Source organism: Chrysemys picta, chromosome 1 (assembly GCF_011386835.1).
Source record: "Chrysemys picta bellii isolate R12L10 chromosome 1, ASM1138683v2, whole genome shotgun sequence".
Classification (NCBI taxonomy): Eukaryota; Metazoa; Chordata; order Testudines; family Emydidae; genus Chrysemys; species Chrysemys picta.
Window position 1 is genome coordinate 127,528,593 of NC_088791.1, and position 20,707 is coordinate 127,549,299.

General features: G+C 38.2%; 1 protein-coding gene across 4 annotated transcripts in view; it reads left to right on the forward strand.

Moving 5' to 3' along the window:
- Window positions 1–20,707, forward strand: part of ATXN10 (ataxin 10) — a 172,687-nt gene that overhangs the window by 99,740 nt on the left and 52,240 nt on the right. For all 4 annotated transcript variants that reach the window (XM_065570205.1, XM_042846823.2, XM_005299980.4 and 1 more), the window contains exons 8-9: window positions 2,083–2,191; window positions 4,171–4,340. In XM_065570205.1, the coding sequence (XP_065426277.1) occupies window positions 2,083–2,191; window positions 4,171–4,340 (279 nt within the window). The remainder of the gene's footprint in view (window positions 1–2,082; window positions 2,192–4,170; window positions 4,341–20,707) is intronic.

The following is a 20,707-nucleotide window of genomic DNA, read 5'->3' on the forward strand; positions in this document are numbered from 1 at the left end:
TGTTGGGAATTTGGCAGTTTTGAAGATCAGGCTCCTTTTTTTGATACCTAAATAGGTTCCTAAATCCATAACAGTAGGTTCCTTTTTTTTTTTTTTTTTAATCTTTTACCCATCAGATAAACACCTCCTTCAGCCCCCAAAAAGGCAAAATGAAGATGTGGATGTGTGGTGTATAGTAGGTGGGGTAATAGGGAGACACCTGCCAGCCATTGAAACCATCTGAAAAGTTTTGCTTTATTTATACTTATAAACCAACAGCTCAGATGTCAGCCATACAAAACTGTACCAACAATCTTTGCCGACAAAATATGCCTGAAAAAAGTGGCTTAGAATAAGGGTTGTCACAGCTCTCACTAGAGAGTTGCTTGAGCAACACATTATGTATGTTTGTGTGTAATATAATATATTTGCACATACAATTGTCTTTAAAAGTTCTGTGCCAATAATACTATTTACAGCTATCTATAGATATTTGTTTGCCCTTCAGTACATAAGCTTTTATTATGACTACAATTTATACATACATTAGCTGAGAGTTTTTCAGTAAAACTGCTGTTTCAGTACAAAATGGGAACGTGGGATGAAAACGTTACAAATACTGTCTCTGTCATTGAAATACAGTTGTGACTGCATTTCACTAAACCACATAATTATTCAATGCGATTGGGTTTGTGCTGGTGAAAGCAATGTATAAAATAGTTTAGGGCTACATTGTGTCTTGGACTACATGCCAATGAAAGGAAGCAATGGGAAATAATTTCCCTTCCATTCCAGCGTGGGCTAACTGGATCGTGAATCTGGCAGGTAGACAAGCAGGTGCTATGTGCCTGTTGACCTGTTGAACAGGTGAGCAGGGAGGAGTGGGGAATGGACATAGACCTGGATCTGCCAGCACCATCAAGGTAGCATAGAGAGACCAGGTGGGGAAGGTAAAATCTTTTATTGGACCAACTTCTCTTTGTGAAAGAGACAAGCTTTTGAGCTTACACAGAGCTGTGTTAACTGGAAAGCTGCTCTCTCTCACCCAAGTTGTTCCAATAAAAGATATTCCCTCACCCACCTGGTTTCTCTAGTATTCTGTGACTAACACAACTTCGGCAACACTGCAAGCAAGGTAGCACAGAGGCTGTCATAATTTGCTACTGGTATAGGCCAGCAGCAAATTACGGGGTAAGAGGGAAGCAAGGAAGGAATTATAACTCAGAGATGTCTGTCATAGTGTCTCCAAGCTACTTCTGGAGTGTTTGTAGCTTATGCATTGTCCTTTACACAGGGCTATGTATAAAGTCACAGTTTTGTCCTTAGGCATTGCATGCCGCACTGAATATTTATTTATTTATTATTATTTTTTGCTTTTCTGAGTGATGATTTTGTAATTCCGAGTGCCATACGATCCACCTAGCTAGTGAGAGTCTACACCAAGAAATAGTTTTCTGGTTGAATAAATAATATGCAAATAAGACTGTCTTTTCTACCTAACCAGAATACTGCATTTATAATCCCAAATGCCTGTTTACCCAAGAATAATGTAAATTTTCGCAGCCAAAGTTCATTCAACCACAGAATTATGCAGGATTCTTGTGGATAACAAATTGATGTCTTGCAGGCAGTGTTTGTGTCTTTAAAGTGGGACACTCGCACTGGGTAAACTCAAAGAAAAAACATTTATACAGAAGTGATTTTCTCAACCTGTAATTTTCTGTATTTCTGCTGTTGGAAAATACTGTGTTTTTAATAAAAACTTTATCCCTTACGGCTCTATTTTGCTTTCTCTGTGATTTTTCATGGAAGTTGTAACACTGTGTTTGACAATAGTTTGTAAAGAGGAAATGATTATAATTTAATATATTAATTATTATGGTTATTTGGAAGAAGCCCTTGTTTGTTCATATATATTTATAATGAAAATATAATCTTTAACAATTTTCAGGGGAAACAATGGAAAACTAGTAAATGGACATGGTGTCATATGTTGCTGATAGCTCACGCTTTTCAGTAGACCTTCTGATCTTAGATTCATGTTTATGAACAATAATATATTTTGTGTGTTCATGATTTCAGAAATGTTGCCTTTCTTCACAGGAAGCAATAGTTACAATTCGGCTTCTTGATGTTCTTTGTGAAATGACATCGAACAATGAACAACTGGAACATCTGCAAACTTGTCCTGGTTTGCTTGAGACAGCTGTGGGTGAGTTAATAAGTGCTATTGCTTTCCAACTACTGTTTCAAAACTGTATTCTGCACTGTATATGAAAATGATTTTTTTCACAACTGGTGGTAATTATGATTGACCTTTTAATAAAATAAATAAATAAAAAGCAGTGAATTACTAATCTACATTTTCAAATGTTTGATTCGTCTCTGGAAGTTCTGTTGCTCTACTTGCTCAGAGTGCAGTTAGCTCTGTTTGCCCAGCAGAGCCTTTATCTGTCTCTCAACAGTCCTATTTGTATGGGATGAGTTTGTGAAGGACGACGGCTTCATTTTCTTCCACTGTCTGATTGTGTGTTTAACGAGTTCCTCCAAACATAAAAATAGGACTTTCCCATCTGTCACTTATTGTATTCTTTATTTTGACTTCCAGGTACTGAATAAAAGTTCTCATTAATCAAATTGTTACTTCAAAGTTCAGTTTAAAACAAGCCTCCCCATAAAAGTAAAGATTTTTACACAATAAAAAGAAGCCAGGCCAGTGAGGAGAGACCCTCGCCTCAGGCAAAAGGGAGAAAGTGGTGTGCAAGTGATGACTTCTACCCCCAAAACTCTTCACTTTAGCTGAGTCTGATGTTGCTGCACGCAGCCTTCAACACAGCTCATAAAGGTCTGATGTCAGTTTAAGGAAATCATTCATTCAGCGTATTCATTTGAACTTGTAGACTGATACTACTCAGCTTATATACACTGATATTCTAAATGTCCTTTGGGAAGAGGATTGCTAGTGTGCTCTGCTCCTACACTTACCTATAGCTAACCTTTCTGATTAAATTCAAATACATCATTTACTACTTCCATTAAGTAAGGGCACTTAAATGCACTTACATCTATGTATGTCTTGAAGAATCACAAAATATCCACTTGTACTTCCTTAACAAATGCTTAACTATTTCAGCACAGAAGGAGAATTACAAGGAGTTGGAGATCAATATAGCACTTTCACCAGTTAATATGCCAATACTTGTTTCGCTAGCAGCTTTGTCTGATTTTTCTGCACAGTTATCTCCAGACTAATTAAACACAGCTGCAGACTAGAACATTGCAACCATGTGTGATCCGTTATAGTTCTCAGGCACTGCTAGCCAATAGGACTACCACAATGGATTCTGTTCTCCAATTTGTTTCTTAGCCTAAGAATAACAATGTTAACTTGACAGTTAAGTGTTTTTTGTTAGCAGCAGTTTGAGGCAAAACCTCAATGTTCCAGAGAAGTCTCTGCTTTGAAAGAATTGAAAACCGAGCACTACAAAGGGATAGCATCAATAAGAGTGTCCGAATCATCAGCCACTAATGGCTCTGATACCTGTGTGGAAAATTGGACTCATCCTTATGACTCTGTGTCTGAACTACAAAATCAAATAAGTGTGAGAAGCTTCAGGGCTGTCTTAACCTAACCCTAGCACAAAAATAAACAAACAAACAAAATTGGCAAACTGATGTTCTTCCAACATTCTTGAAAAATCTAGAATTATATAGAAATGTTAAGTATCAGAGGGGTAGCCGTGTTAGTCTGGATCTGTAAAAAGCAACAAAGTTCTGTGGCACCTTTGAGACTAACAGATGTATTGGAGCATAAGCTTTCGTGAGGTTGAGGTTCTTCATGAGGTTGCTCCAATACATCTGTTAGTCTTAAAGGTGCCATGAGGTTTCTTCTATCAACCTCATGAAGAAACTTGAAGCAGTATACAAAAACCTGTAGGAGAACACTTATCTCCAGACTGATTCTTGCCAGCTTATTTATACCTGCCCCCGGAAATTTCCATTACATGCATCCGACGAAGTGGGCATTCACCCACGAAAGCTTACGTTCCAATACATCTGTTAGTCTTAAAGGTGCCACAGAACTCTCCGTTGCTTTCTATAGAAATGTTAGTGTTTTGAAAATTGCTATCAAAAGCAGTGATGTTCCCAGTATGGTAATGTATTAAAATGTCTGTTTGCTTCCTTATGTAGATACTTTGCGGCTAACTCACCTGGCTGGGAAACAGACTGCAAATATCTTCACTGCCACACATTCTATGACAGGAGAGGGAGAAATTTCACATCCAGCTGTGGGTTTTAAATCACACCTCATTCGATTGATTGGAAATTTGTGTTACAAGAATAAGGAAAACCAAGACAAGGTAGGATTGTTTCCATGTAGTCTCTTGCATGATCAGCTGCACTCACGTGTGTGATTTATGACTAAATAATATAGTTAATCTACAGTAGAGGTTAAAATTAGTATTAGGAGGGCAGAAGCAGAAATGTTGCTGGACTGCTTCAGAATTATGAAAGAAACCCACATCACATAATTACCATAACTGGCTTTATTTTGTGTGTGTGTTTAACATGTTTTACTTCAATTTTATCCTCGTGCTTTCTGTCCATCTCTCTCTCTCAAAGCCAATGTTTAGTTCTTCCTGCCCCTTTCACATCTGACTACAGTTCTTAAAAAACTTCTGGAAGTTAAAACCCAACTGATGTTTAAAAAACAAACAAAAATCCAGTTTAGTTGGCCTCTCTATTCTCTCTCTCTCTCTCTCTCTCTCTCTCCCTCCCCCCCCCAAAAAAAACTTTCTTCCATTTTTGAGATGCAGGTAAGTCTACAAACCTCCTCATATTGAATCCTCTGACTCTGTTGAGGAGCCAATCCCATATAGGGAAAATTAGCTTTTCTTTATGGAGTGAGAACAATGAAAAGAAAGTGAGGGGACAGCTGCCTACTTTTAGTCATTAAATCCTTTCCTGAGTGTTGCATAAGATGTGATTTTCATCCAGATGTGAACCTGCTTTTCTTGCTGCAGGCAAGTAGGCCTTCTATGAAAAATATTGTAATGTTTAAATGCATTATGTTGTAAACCTTTCCAGAATTGGACAGATTGCACCATAAGGTAAATTAATCAAAGGGCTCCTAACACATAATAATCCTCCACAACACACGTTTCAAGATATCTGGGTCCTACACATGCCTATCGCAACACTGGAGATGTGTTGAAAAGTGTGTTATGGGGAATACTGATCATCCTAACAGTGGAGATATGTCTGCAAGTTTTGCATGTATTATGGAAGGGGCTGGTGCTGCTTTAAGTTGGTGTGTTTTCGTTTATGGAGAGCTTGCTTCTGATGACACATCTTCTGATGACGAGCTTGGTGTCATGGTAGCCTTCCCTCTGGCTCATGAGGGCTAGAGGTGACTGTTTCTTAGGGTCAGTCAGACAGTTTGTTTGAGCAAATTCAGGATTATTTCCTTTATTTCAATATTGTCTTAGATAAAGTTAAAGGGGTTAACAATTTCCAGAAAAGTAATAAATGGGATAGAAAATAAAAAGCATGGGATAATGGCTAGCTCAAAGGACTAGTAAAGAAATATAGAGCATTTTATGTCCATCTCAAATCAGGCCTATGTCAGCAGAGCCCATAACTATTATCTGACCACTTATGAGCGTTCCATGTGAGATGAGCTAATCTAATTCCACATTGCCAAGTAGAGTCTGTCTACTGTTACTTGGGCTGTTTGTATCTGGTCCTCCACTTCTTATTTTGTGGTCACAGCCTCAGGTTCTGCCACCTGTGGAGAAGGATTTCTTTTCCAGTATAGTTTTTTCATTGGAACAGTGTGTGGTAATGCTGTTTGGATGGAGGTAATATCAAGGCAACAGTACCCGGAACAACTAAATATCAAAGGCAGTTTCCTTGGGAATGCTTGTACTTCCATTGCCAGTTTGAGGAGACATACACGCACTAGCTCTCATTGGTAAATGGTAGTTTGTCTTAGCCATGTGTATGGCCAGTGCAGTTGCACTGCCCCAGGAACAAGGCTGAGTGGATTGTGACTCAAGTCAGAATCTACCTCCCCATTTCCTCTTGCTCTATGGGAGACAGACCCTTCACCAGCACCTATACCTGGCACGGACTACATCTCCCAGTGTGCTGTTGCAGCTCTGCTGCCTGGTGCATTGGGGGCAGAGCTGAAGCAATGCCCATCTACACAGACTGAGAGGGAGGTGGGTAATGACTCTGCAGAAACTGCTTCCTTCACCCATCCGCTCACCTGCTATGCAAGTAGCTAGGTCAAGGGATTAAAGAGGTGATTTATATTGGCAATGGTGGAAAATTTTGGGACAATACTTCTGAGTGGAAAAATTAATTATTGCTGTTACTTTGATGCATCTGCATCTTGTATTAAACCTGTAGTTTAGTTTTCAGAAAAATTATTTTTATCCCTCCATTGTGGAAAGAAGTATGGTGTTAGCCCTGTGGTATCATTCTGATGGAAACCTTCTGGGGCTTGTTCTTAGGAATGTATTGTTTACATCTCTTCGTCTTCATAGTTTTTTTTTTGCTATTGTGATAAGTTCTTAAGACATAGAAAAAGCAGAGATTTAAGTTGTAAAATGAGATGCGATTATTAAAGCAGGTTGTTGGCAGGCTAGCCACCCTAATTATATTTTTTCTGAAGCTGCATAGGTGAAGTGTTGTAAGAAAAAAGTCTCGGACCAAATTTGCAGTTCAGGTCACTAAAAATATGGCTGTGCAGGATATCACTGAATGTGAGTGTTGACTTATATAACATGTCTGATATAAAACCAAATGTTTTTATTCAGTGCTGGTAGAGCTTGAGCAGCAACAGACATATGCAAAGTTCAAACCTGTGCAAGGAGTGAAAACTCCTTTTTACCTAAATAGTCTGGTGGGGCTCACCGCCCTCTTAGCCCCTGCTGCAGGGAGGGGAAGCAGTCAGAAACTGCCGCATCTAGGACACCAGGGGGCAGGCTGAGCCCTGTGGGCCACTTGTCTCCACCCCTGGGACAGGCATGGAACTTTCTCCGGAGGGGAACCTGCCAAGAACCACCTTCAAACACCTTGGGTGTTTTTGTGGAAGGGGGGGAAGGGAGGAGTTGTGTTTTTTGCTTTGTCTCTCACAGAATGAGACTGAGTGTCCCTTACTTGGGAGGTTGTGAGGAAAGAAGGGGAGTGCTTGGGTAGAGCAAGGACTGTAAGCGATGTTTGACAGGCAGGTTGGACATGCGGGCGGCGAGTCTGTTCTGCAAAGAGAAAACTGAGTATAAACGATTTATTCTGTATCTGTTGGTTTTGTCTTTTTTTAAGATTATACAGTCTTTGGGGCAGCAGCTATCCTCTGTGATTATACAGTGCCTAACACAATGGAGCCCCCAGCCCTTCACCCCAACCGCCTGTTCAGTAGAAAGTTGGCTTTTTGTTTCACTCCAGCTGTCTGCATAGTAGCACAGAAGAGAACTGCCAAGTTCAGCTGTTGCATATAGCTAGAAAATTCTCTGTGTCCTGAGTTGGAACTTTCTTGACAAAAGAATATGATGCTAAGGAAAGTTACTCTCTAGAAACTAAAGTCTTCTGTTCAGCAAAGGAACAAATACATCATGGATAGCAACTATTTATCTTCATCAACATTACCCTGTCCATTTTCAGGGACATCATCTAAAGAGTGTCACGGTAGTTCATTTTCCATCTCCCATTAATTCTTTCTTCTCTATTAAGAGTGCAGTTTTTTGTGGTGTGAACACCATTGTTTTCTCTTTTTCTTTGCTAAAATATATTCATTTTGAAAGGGGGAATCCGTATCTCAAATGGAGTTTTTGTTTGGGCATTCCAAAAAGCCGTTGACAATTAGTATAAGCAGTATGTCAATATTGAAACAAGTCAAAAATGTTTCTCATTTTTCAGTAAAAATTTTCTGACCCGCTCTAATCAATATGCAGCTTTTAACTAATAAAACAAAACATTAATTACAAATGTGAATTTAAGAAGATGCCTTAGAAGTAGATGATGTTAACATAACTTCCTTCCCTCTGCAGAGTACATGGCCAGTAGTCATTATTGCTGGGGTTCTTATGCTTTTTGTAGACACATGGAAATGACCATAAGAATTGTATAAAAGGAGAGTGGTCAGTAAACTTCAGACCCTGACTGTATTCTTAGGTACTTGGCTCTACTGCGATGCAGGCAGGCAATGAGATTTCTTGGGCAGGAAAATGGTTTGACTCAAAACGATTTTATTCTTTAGGCAAGGGAAAAAAAGTCTTGATTACCAAAAGCATTAGACATCAATGCCAGGCACATGCCTACCTGAATGGGATTGCTCTAATTTTGCAAATAACTCTCTCCATAGAAAGCAATCAATACTTTTTTTTTTTTTCTTTCAGAGGAAAGATTACTTAAGGAATGTAGGTTCTGAGTTTTGAGATGCATATCATTTTACAGTTATAGCTGACAATAGTGCTTCCCTAAATTTAACTTCTCCATTGATTCAGAGTAGAGGAAGAGTCTTCTTGTGTGGATAGAAAATATACTTCAGATGCATCTTTTATAAGGTGTAAACTTACAAACAAAATTTAAAAAAATAAAATGTCTGTTTTGTCTAATAAATTAGTTAATTTTTTTTATAACGTTGTTGGCTTTTGAGAAGTCTGGCTGATATGAAGGCTGCTCAACCTGAAAATATGAGCAAGATCTGACTTGTTTAGAATTCCTCTTTTTTGTAATGTAATCCCATTTTTTAAAATGTCAAAATTCATAAATCAAGCTGTCATCATTAGACTCCTTTACTTACTGTTCCTGTAACAGTCAAATAAATTAAATTCCTAAGTAGAAGATACATACCTCCTTGCTTAGTTTTTTAATTATAGGTTATAATTTTTTACTCTCAAGTATTCTGAGGTATCAGAAATAACTCTTAGTTGGGTTAACTGCATCTGTCTCTCAACAGTTTATATTATGTAAAAGAGGCAGTGTTTGCATTCTGTATTGTGTGTTGTTCAGTTCATTTAACTGACTACACACTTGGGCTAGGCCATCCAATTGTCTGTAAAGGAAGGTACAGAAGGTGTTAAAATGACATAGATTTAATTATATATGACATTATTAGAGAGAGAGAGAGAAATCAACATTATTTTATTGATGTTTCTGAAGGAAAAAATGATACTGCGATGGATATTGAAATCCCTGTTAAAATTACCCACATACCACTACACCATCACAGAGTTGTTAGTGCTACTACTTTTTCACGTCATGGTATTTCATTCTTATGGCCTGACTGTCGGAAGTGCAAAATTCTTACTGAAGTTGGACAAACCATTTACTTTGAGTAGATCTATTATTAAAGTAGCCTATTTTAAGCTTCTAATATAGTATGTATAATAGATACAGAGGGTTTCTTGTACCTTTTTTTTAAACACATTTGTTTAAATTCTTTCTCAGTATTGCTGCTTGCTGGTGGCAGGATCACCATATGTGGAAGAATGTGTGCCTTTTTTGATCACATACTCTCCACCAAAGATCTTAGCTTGTACTAGAAATTCTTTTTTACTGGTGTCAGATACCACTCACATACTGTTTTTGTATAGATTTTCCACTATTGCAACAGAGAGGATTTCATTATAGTTTTCCATATCGTTTTCCTTAGTTTTAACCTCAGTATGAACTTGAGTTTCCTCTTCTCTTTTGCCCAATCAACATCCCAGGTACTATTTTCTTAAAGTTACATCAGACTTTACAATGAGCTGATCTTATAATGTTGTGCATTTTGCATAGAATCCTTTTGGAAATAGTTTTCTTTTCCTCTCCATTTACAGATGCTTAAATGTTTCTTATAGTTGCCTATGAGCTACAGCAGTGGTTCTCAACCAGGGGTATGTAGAGGTCTTCCAAGGGGTACCTCAGCTCATCTAGATATTTGCCTAGTTTTACAATAAGCTAGCCAAGTCAGTACAAACTATAATTTCATACAGACAATGACTTGTGTATATACTGCTCTATATACTATACGCGGAAATGTAAGTACAAGATTTATATTCCAGTTGACCTATTTTTTATAATTATATGGTAAAAATGAGAAAGGAAGCAATTTTCCAGTAATAGTGTGCTGTGACACTTTTTTGTATTTTTATGTCTGCTTTTGTAAGCAAATAGTTTTAATGTGAGGTGAAATTTGGGGGCAGGCAAGACAAATCAGACTCCTGAAAGAGTTACAGAATTCTGGAAAGGTTAAAGGCCTCTGAGCTTACAGTGTCAGTCACTTTTGTATCTCTGTTTTCTTGGCTTGGTATAGTAGTTTTGGCCCTCTTGAGTTATTAAAGTTTCTAGGTTTGTATTTTATGAGGAACCTAAAGTAAAAATAATTGAGAATTTCTGTTTTATCAAACTTCAGGGCTTGACCACCACTTTTTGTGAATAAAATCCCCAAATAACCAGTTATTTAAGAACATGTTATGGAAAACAAGCCAAAATATTATTGAAACAATTTTGTTTGCAGAGTAATGCAACATGATCATATGTGGTGGATCCACTTTATTGTATTAACTGCGTGTTGTAGAGTGCACAGGTTCATTGTGAAGAGTAAGGGAAAGAGACCAGTTAGGATGGTAGTTTCTTGGGGAAAACATGTTCTTTATCATGCTACTGATCAACAAGTTTTAAATCACTGAACATATGCAATAAACACAAGTATTAATTGTAACAATCCCACCTCCCACTGGAATCTCTGAAAATTCCAGTCTGCCTGAATACTGCTAAAGGAGTCTAAGGGACTTAGCAGCCCAATTCTCATTTAATTTCAATGGGGTTAGAGTGTCTAACTCTCTGTCTGTATCCCTCCTCTATCCTTTCACTCCTCAAGTGCTCCAAAGCTCTAATTACTAGAGCAATGCTTCTCAAAGCTGGTCCGCCGCTTGTGCAGGGAAAGCCCCTGGCGGTCCGGGCCGGTTTGTTAACCTGACGCGTCCGCAGGTTTGGCCAATTGCGGCTCCCACTGGCCGCGGTTCGCTGCTCCGGGCCAATGGGGGCTGCTGGAAGCGGCGGCCAGCACATCCCTCAGCCTGCGCCGCTTCCCACAGCCCCCATTGGTCTGGAGTTGCGAACCGCGGCCAGTGGGAGCCGCGATTGGCCGAACCTGCGGATGTGGCCGGTAAACAAACCGGCCCGGACCACCAGGGGCTTTTCCTGCACAAGCAGCAGACCGGCTTTGAGAAGCACTGTATTAGAGGGTCTTAACTTGAAATATCCTTTCCAAGGGGTAGTTTTAATGGACCCTTAAGTCTGCATCCATTTTTTTTAACCAATCCACCCTCTATGACTCTCTCCATCCTCTAAATAAATAAAATAAAATAAAAATTAGGAACCATATGTGAACCAAGACTTAGCCTGAAGGATGCAAGAGAATAAAACAGCATTTAGCAATCGAAAAGGAGGTGGCAGAGGAAAAGGAAAATTTAAAGGAAAACTAAAGACATGTCAGGGAATTGCAGTTGCTTATTCAGATGGAATCAGCAGTACTTAATTTCTCCCATCAGAATTTATTATAACTTGTGAACACTCAGCACTGTACTGCTCTCAGTTCAATGTGGTACTGCCCAACTGCAAGATGGTGCTGTTTGTTTCTTTGGGACCTGCAGTAATCTGAGGTAATTTCATTTTAGAGGCTATTGCTCTTTAAGAATAAAGTGTTTTTACTTTTAGTTCTACTGCGTGTATAAGAATGGAGAAATGCTCTCTACTGTGTACACTGAAACTAGTTCCTCTTTCTCTGTGTCATTCTCATACTAGGGATTTGGAGAAGGATTTGGTAAAATAGGGGTACTTTTCTAGGTTAATCAATTTCCTCCAGGCCTACTCTTCATCAGTCTCTCATTATCCCATCAGATTTTTTCCTTTCAGTATTTAATCAATGCTAAGTCTGTAACCGTGTAACAAAATGGACACCTCAGTCTTCACTCCTTTGGTTAAATAAGTAAGTGGAGATGCCTTTATTGCAGATCTTGGAAAATAATTTACCACCGCCTAGGGTTGCCAGATGTCTGGTTTTCGACCAGAAAGTCCAGGCACAAGGGAACACTGTATAGTGTCCGTTCAGATGTACTGACTGGACACGGTATTGTGGGTGTGTGTGGTGGAGAGGCGCCAGCCCCTGCTCAGCTGTCACTGCCTCCTGCCCGCATCTTGTGGGCAGTAAGGCTCTGTATCCAGGGCTGTAGTTCCTGTCCCAGTCCCAGAGCAGTGTGAGGCCAGCTGGCGGCAGGAGGGAGGTGGAGAGGGTGGAGCGACGAGGAAGGAGGAGAGGGGAGAGCAGCAAGTGACAGGGGAAGGGTGAAGAGGAGCAAACGGGGTGGGACCTCAGGGGAAGAGGCGGAGCAGGGGCAGGGCCTCAGAGGAAGAGGCAGAGGAGGGGGAGGTTTCGGTGCTCCTGCTTTAGTGTCTAGTTTTCAGAAATTAGAAAGTTGGCAACCCTAACACCGCCCCACAAGCAAACAGTGATGGAGCCTGTCCATTACATGTGTGTCTCAAATAGTTTTGATCTTTTAGTATATTAGGTTTATTGCTTGCAGCGAAAAAAAAGTTACCATGCTACAAAAGGCAAACTTTTTTTTAAAAAAATAAGCAATTAAACCGCTAATATGTGTATTTATGAAGTCATCTTGTGCTCTACTGAAATTTAATTTCAAATTATAAACCAAAGATTCCAGTAAAATGCATCACTTCAAGTAAATAAAAGGTTCCAGTGAGAGTTGAGGCAGTTTGAATCCAATGATTTTAACAAATATGTTGTGCAACACTTAGTTATTGATCTGCTCACTTATACAATGGCTTACTCATAAAATAATATAAAGAACAAAAAGTGACTTTCTGCAGCAGAAATTTAATGTGAATTCAGAAATGTTGGTTTTCAGTGACAGTGGTGCTTGAACAGGGGTCAAGGTTGGCAGTATAGATAGGCATAGTGGAGACGGTGAATTGGGGGTAACATATAAGAAAATTTAGTGTAGATAAGTAAGGAGAAAGCAGTTATGCAGAGCCCAGAATGCTATTGCAAGATGCTTGGATATGAAGCTGCAGAAGCGGAGGGGAACCAGTGCAGGGATTCATGCTGGTGGTGTATGTTGACTGTATCAGACAAGAAAGATAATTTGGTTAGCTGTTTCCTGTAGACTGCAGAAGGGCTATGAAGGTGTCAGGGATGCCAGAGTAAGAGGTCACAATAGTCGAGATAATGAGGACCAAGATGAGTGCAGGACACTGGAAAACCAACTGATTTTGTAGATTATGTGCAAGAAGCAGCTGCAGGATTTGAAGATGGTTTGGTTATGTGGGGGAAGGGAGAAGGCAAAGCAAGAAAAATGTGCTTGACAACTTACTAGAGTTTTATTTAAGGATATTTACTCTGTAGATTGTGACATGTGATGTTGACAGTTTGTGTTTTAATGGTTATAAAGCTTTAACTTTTTGAATGTGTCTACTGTCATTTCAATTTTCACAGTTGTGATTTAAATTTTCACAAATTATGGGAGGGTGGTCAGATAATTATTTAATCAAAAAATCTAAAAATATGCTTAAAAGTAAACTTAAGTATTATCGATCAGATAATTATATTTTTATATTTATATTTTATAAAAAAATAAAAAATGAATTCTGCCAAGCCTATTTATGGTATAGCTAGGAGGTTGTTTGGTCCTTAGTCATTGTATATAACATATATCAAAACTAAATTAAATTTTAAGATTAATATAATCCATCTCCTATATCAATTCAAATATCTGTGTGTGTGGGCATGTGTGTATAGTTAACCATTGGAAGAGGCATAGGAGAGAGCAATTGTTATCTTCTATATTATGCTCTTGATGTCACTGCCATACAGAATAAAAGTTTGTTTCTGTGACTTGTAAATGTGGCTTTTGTACCAACATGGAGTTTATGATCTTAGTTCTGATTTAGGCAGATCAGTCATTCTTTCTGAGGAGAAAGGAAAATCCTGATATGATCACTCTGTAGAAATTATACCTCAATCCCCTTTTTTTTTGAGGCAATATGTCAAATCCCCAGTGGAGGCACTTGTGTACCACTGCTCAATTAAACATCTGATCAGACTGGAGCGCTTCTGTAGTCAGTGTATCAAAATGTAACTAACTGTGTGTGGGCTCTTGAGCAAGAAGATTGGAATTCAGGGTTTTTTTTTCCTGTTGTCATTTTCAATTGGAACTATTTGCATTGTTGTACATCTTAAATTACTAATCTTCCCACAAGCAGTATTTAGGTCATGTTACTCATATACATTGTAAAGAGATTCTATAATGCAAGATAAATTAATCTCTGGGTAAGATTCACAACCACTTATATGATCCATTTCTCTGCAAATGTTTCATTGCCAAATTGGGGCTGTGGGAGGGGAAATCTAGAATAAATTCTATCTATATAACTTTTTTTTCCTTTTTGTATCACTAATGGACTCAGTTCATGTATGTGGAGAAAATAACCTCATTTGGATGATAATGATAACTGTCTAAACATATGAAATGCAGTTGGAAATCTTTTTGTAAAAGTGGAAAATTATATTAAATTATCCAAAGCTAAAAACTTCTGGAAAGAGAATCTGTTGTTGTAGCTTGAAACTTAAATGCCAAAATTACTCAAGACTGTTTGTTTTACTGTTCAATTTAATTATAAAAATAACTATGGAAACAAGTACTCATATAGATCACTTTTTACTCAAATAAATACCTTTTTGTAAATAGTCTAATTGAAATGTGAATGAATATACTTTACGATATTGATTTTTTTAAAAAACATTTGAGTGTATAGAATTTGTTGAACTGGGCTTGTGTAAATCTAATTTTCCGGCTTTATCTTTTATTCATTGCCATGTTGTCTTTTAAATGTTTAGATTATTGGCTTTCCCTGAAATTATATTTTCAGAGTATATGTTTCACTTTACTCAAGAAGTTTTTCAAGATTTGTACAACACTATTTTTATATTCAAATCTAATTAATACATTTCAAGTAAAATTGTTGAAATTGCAGGTGGTATAAATTTGGAGGTCAATTTACCGAAGTCAAATTAAATGTAATTTTCACAAATTAAGATAAATATATTGTTGCTTGCTAATCCAGGTTACTTATAACTTTGGGCCAAAATCTTCTTGTTTTACATGATTAATCCCATTTGTATGGGAGTGAGCAGCAGTTGGACATTTGTCTACAAACTAGAATGGTCTACACACCTACACCCACGCCGTAACGTGCTCTCACTGAAGTCCATTGCAAAACTTCAGTTGACTTCAATAGAAGTTGGCTGTGTCCTCTGGCATGGACAAAATCATGTCCATGTTTTGTGCATGGCTCTCCCCCTGACTTTTTGGAAGGGTGAGATGTTAGTTGTAGAACTGATCAAAACTCAGAATTTCAGTTCTGTGGGAAATTCCAACATTTTCAAATTTTTCATTTCTTCCTGATTGGAACAAAATGTTGAATTTTTAAAATGTCCTAAAAAATTTTCAGAATTTTTATTTTATATTGAAAATATTGAAGCTACCTTATCAAAGAGCTTCATTTTGATATATTATAAATAATATAACAAATATAATATAATCAAAATGATAGTTGAAATGAATCACTTCAACCTTATTGAAATGAAGCGCTTTGATAATTTTTCAGTTGAAAATTTTGATAATACTGATACATGCTAAATGTTTACATTTCATTGAATGAGCATAGTCTGAGAGGAAACAACTTTCAACCAGCTCTAGTTAGCTACCTAAATTACAGAAGTTCCCCTAGTTCCATTCATGGGAAGGTTGTGGACTGGGGAAGAAGCTCAGTGTTGCCAGCTCTACCAGTTTTATTGCTAGTTTCACTGTGTGTGTGTGTGTGTGTGTGTGTGTGTGTGTGAGAGTGAGTATCTTAAAACCTCAGTTCCGCGAGTCATGTGATTACATGAGAATCTCACTTCCATTTTTAAAAGAGTTTCTAGCCCTTGTCGCTGTGGGGAGAAGTGTCGAAATGCAAACTGTCCCTTTCTGTGTTTCAGGGACAATAGTGGGCAGACAAGTCTCTGTCAAACAGGGAGCTTAGGAAATCTGGGTGTAGAGCTCCAGATCCAGTGTGGAAGGCCTGAGGGCTTGTGCATAAGATGGTCCTTTAGTCCTTGCCCCCAACAGATCCTAGGGCATATTCAGGTTTTGGGCATCCCTTCCCTGACAGAACAATCTCAGGGAAACTGTTCAAGGTTCCCTTCATGGAGTTTTCTGTCTTCTGTCTCCTCTTTCTCTGACCCCACTCACTGTCAGCCTGCTTCTGCAGGTTTTTCAGTGTGAAGGGTCCACCTGGCCCTTTGAAAATCAACTTCAAAGAAAACTACTTATTTATACTCGCTGATAGGAATTTGTCTTACTGTTGCTAAGATCTATAATTCACTATTTTTTCTTCAGTTGAAAGTTGCTTTTTTAAGAAACCAGGAAGAGAATCGTTTTGTGCCAAGTATATTTGATAGTAAAAAAAAAAAAAAAATAGTGTGTTTCAGAAAGGTAGCAAGGACAACATAATATGGAGTGGAAATGAAAACTGTCTATATTTGTCTCTTATTGGTACAATCTCCCATCCGGGTACCCTCAGCATTGGTCCTATGGAAACAAATCTTTCAAATTATTTTTAAATCCCGTTTACCCAGTCAAAGATATTGCCTCTGAAAGGTGTGCAATAAAATGTGATACATCATAAAGAGTTACTGCATTTGTGTAGCAACCACTTCATCAAGTTGTGATATCTCATTTGTTGTTGTTGTTGTTGTTGTTTTTTTTTCCAAGTGATTAAACTGTTATGCAACAAGCACACTTCATATTTCACTTGTGGCAACCTGAAGTTGCTTTTGAATTATACACATCCGGACCTGTATCAAATTGGTGAAATGTTGGAAGAGGTGAAAAGGAATATAGTGTAAACAAGACTAAACTGAATTTTTCAAACTCTGTAAATGATTGACTCCCTCTCTACTTGAGGAAAGATATACCAAGTATCAGATAGTTAGTAACACATTTTTATATGCTAATTGCGGCCATTTGAGAAGGATTCATTATGGAATAGCTGAAACGATCTGAACTATACATTTGCAAATTCATATATAAAATCTACTGCTCCATTCTTTGTAGAGATGTGAATTTAGCTAGTTGATGGGTTCTTTACATTCACAGTTGCATACGTTTGCTTGTTGCTAGGTTGCCAAGCATTTGAAAAAACAAACACTCAACAAAACCCTTGTTGTAATTTAAAGTCAATTAAGAAACTAATATGTAATCTCCTCATGTGCAGCTTCATGTATCATCTCGTCCATAAAAGCCTGAGGCATCAGTAGTCTTTACAGCATAAAATTTAGTGCTACAGCATGCCTGGCTTATTGTATATCATAGTATATATGGCTTTTATAGACACATAAATCACAACAGCAAGATTCTTGCACATACAAATATAAAAGTGATTTTTAATCTCAACAAGGCTGTCTAAAATGTAATCTAATAAAGGAAATTGATCCTTTGCAGGGAAAATATTTATTTTATCACTAAAATATAGCAATCATAATATGTTCAGATCTTTAGATTAATGTAGAGAAAAATTACTAAACCCTTTTAAAAAGGCTAGATTGTTTGTACTGCAGTGGGTGTCACTGGAGGGCTGGCCTACTGTGTAACCAGAAGCTATGTTGTAGGAGTAGAGCAGTGAGTCTGGTCAGTCAGTTCAAATGGCTACCTTTTGTCTTCAGCCTTCACCTCAGTCTCACTCACCTAACATGAGGGTTGGCATACTTCTGTCTCTGTTACAAAAAACCATAATGATAATTATTTTATTGGATTAGTGCAAAGAGACACTGATCAGAGAGAGGACCTTCTTGTTTTAAACATTGTATAGACTTGCAGCGAAAAGACATTCCCTGCCCCAAAGAGTTCAGAGACTAGATGCACCTGTGACAATAATTTGCTTGTTCATGTGCGGATTTCTTAGGAATTATAGGATATGGTTGTGAAACAACTGTTTGCTGTTATCTCATGTTAATCTCCTTTTGCATTGTAGTTTTTAAGTTTTTTGTAGTTTGCTTTATTTTCATTATTTTGTTGAAATTCACTTTTAGCCCTTGCTCACTTGAGACGAGTGATAGTAAATATTGTGTGGGGTCAGCTATTGGAACCTTGTTTGTGCTAGGGAAGTGTGGATTTCTCAGACCTTTCAAACGAAGTCCAGCACTGCTCTACCTGGTCTGGGAAAAAAGGGGCTTCTCCCACTGTGCTTGCCCCTTTTGAACTCACTAGCCTTTCTGAGCCCTGGGATGAGCCAGCGTGTCAACACACTCATCCACTCCCCCTTTTGCAGCAGCTCCTGAGCCTTGTTCCCCCTGCTGGCCATAAAGCGCTACTCCCTCTTCCTCTGCAAACTAGACGAATCTTTCACCCCTCCTATCCCTGGTTTAAAGGTTTCAACCTTCAGTGGGGCTTAGAGTAAGAAATATATAAGAGGATCAAGCTTTGCATTCACAGTTCTGTCCTGCTTATGTATGTTACTGTGTTTGTATAAAAGTTACACGTAACAAATCTTCTACATTGAGACAAATTCTGATTTGTTACACGGATATAACTTAGAGTACAATTTAGCCTAGAGGTTATCAAACTTCATTGCACCACAACACCTTCTGACAACAAAAATTACTACATGACCCCAGGAGGAGGGACCGAAGCTTGAGCCCACCCAAGCCCCACCACTCTGGGTGAGGGAGCCAAAGTCAATGCCCAAAGGCTTCAGCCCCAGGCAGGGGGCCTGTAACTTAAGCCCCAGGCAGGGGGCCTGTAACTTAAGCCCCACTGCCAGGGCTGAAGTCCTTGGGCTTTGGCTTCATCCCAAGGCAGTGGGGCTTGAGCCTCGGCTTCAGCCCCGGGCCCCAAAAAGTCTTAGTCAGCCCTGGTGACCCCATTAAAATGGGGTCGTGACCCACAGTTTGAGAACCGCTGAGTTAGCCTATTTTCTGTATCCTTTTGTGTTGCGCCAATGGTGAATTGAGATTTTCCTAAACTACAGTGGGAAAGTTATAGAGAGTTTTATCAGACAAAAATGTAACTTCATAATGATCAGATGAGTTTAAAAAAAGTCTCAAGTAGTTAAAAATAACAACAATTGAATTGCCAGGAAAAGGTTACAAGGAATCTGAGCAGTAAAACGTTATTAGAGCATTAAGTGTCAGATTTATTTTTCAGCAAAAAGTAACTCGGGTATTAAGGATTATGGAGGATTTTCATCTTCCAAAAAAAAAAAAAAAGCATTAATTTTTCAATTAATAGGCTACACTACTGAATCCCTAGTGGTCCAGTGTTGGGCTTGAGTCTGTGCTCCTTATTCAGACACAATCCTATTCAAGCCAATGGGAATTTGCATGAATACTGTGCAGAATTACTTTTATCTCATGTTTGTTAGTGATTAACTTTCCTATTTTCCAGTTAGTTGTAATTTAAATGGCTAAAAAATAGCCTACATGTATTTAGCCTGATTTATTTTTTTGGTTTATACAATGCATCCTTTAGCAAGACGCTGCTTTGAAACACACTTCTATGAAGCATATAAATCCTATTGACTTTGTTTAGATTGTCTGGCCTAAACTTTTCCCTAGTACAGATGCAGATGAAGGATTCATATATTCTAAAACCAGAAGGGACCGTTGTGATCAGCTAGTCTGATCTCTTGTATAATACAGCCCTAGAACTTCCCCAAAATAATTCCTAGAGCAGATCTTTCAGAAAAACATTGTCTTGATTTAAAAATGGTCAGTAATAGAGAATCCACCATGACCTTTTCTAAATTGTACCAGTAATTAATTACTCACACTGTTTAAAAAATGTATGCCTAATTTCCAGTATGAATTCGTTTAGCTTCAACTTCTGGCCATTAGATTGTGTTTCTATGTTTCTCTGTTAAATTGACATGCCCATTATAAAATATTTGTTTCCCATGTAGGTTCTTATAGACTGGAATCAACTCACCCCTTAACCTTCCATTTGTTAAACTGAACAGATTGAGATCCTTGAGTCTGTCACTAGATGGCATGTTTTCTAATCATTTAGTAGTTCTCATGGCTCTTCTGTGAACCACCTCTAGTTTATCCACATCCTTCTTCAGTTGTGGACACCAAAACTGTACACTGTATTCCAGCAGCAGTCACACAAGTGCCAATTACAGAGGTAAAACATAATCTCTCTACTCGTACTCAAGATCACTCTGTTTATGCAACCCCGGATCAGATTAGCTCTTTTGGCCACAGCAGCACACCGAGAGCGCATGTTTGCCTGATTATCCCCACGACCCCCAAATCTTTTTCAGAGTCACTCTTTTTCCAGATAGAGTCCATCGTCCTGAAAGTATGGCCTACATTTTTTGATCTTAGAGGTATACATTGACATTTAATCATATTAAAATGCACATTGTTTGCTTATGCCCAGTTTACCAAGTGATCTAGAATCTAGATTGTTCTGAATCAGTGATCTGTCCATTCCATTCCTCCAATTTTGTGTCATTTGCAGATTTTATCAGTGATGATTTTATATTTTCTTCTGGGTCACTGATAAAAATATTAAAGAGCACAGGGCCAAGAATTGACCTTTGTTGAATCCCACTGGAAATAGATCCATTTGATGATGATTGCCCATTTATGGTTACATTTTGAGACCTATCAGTT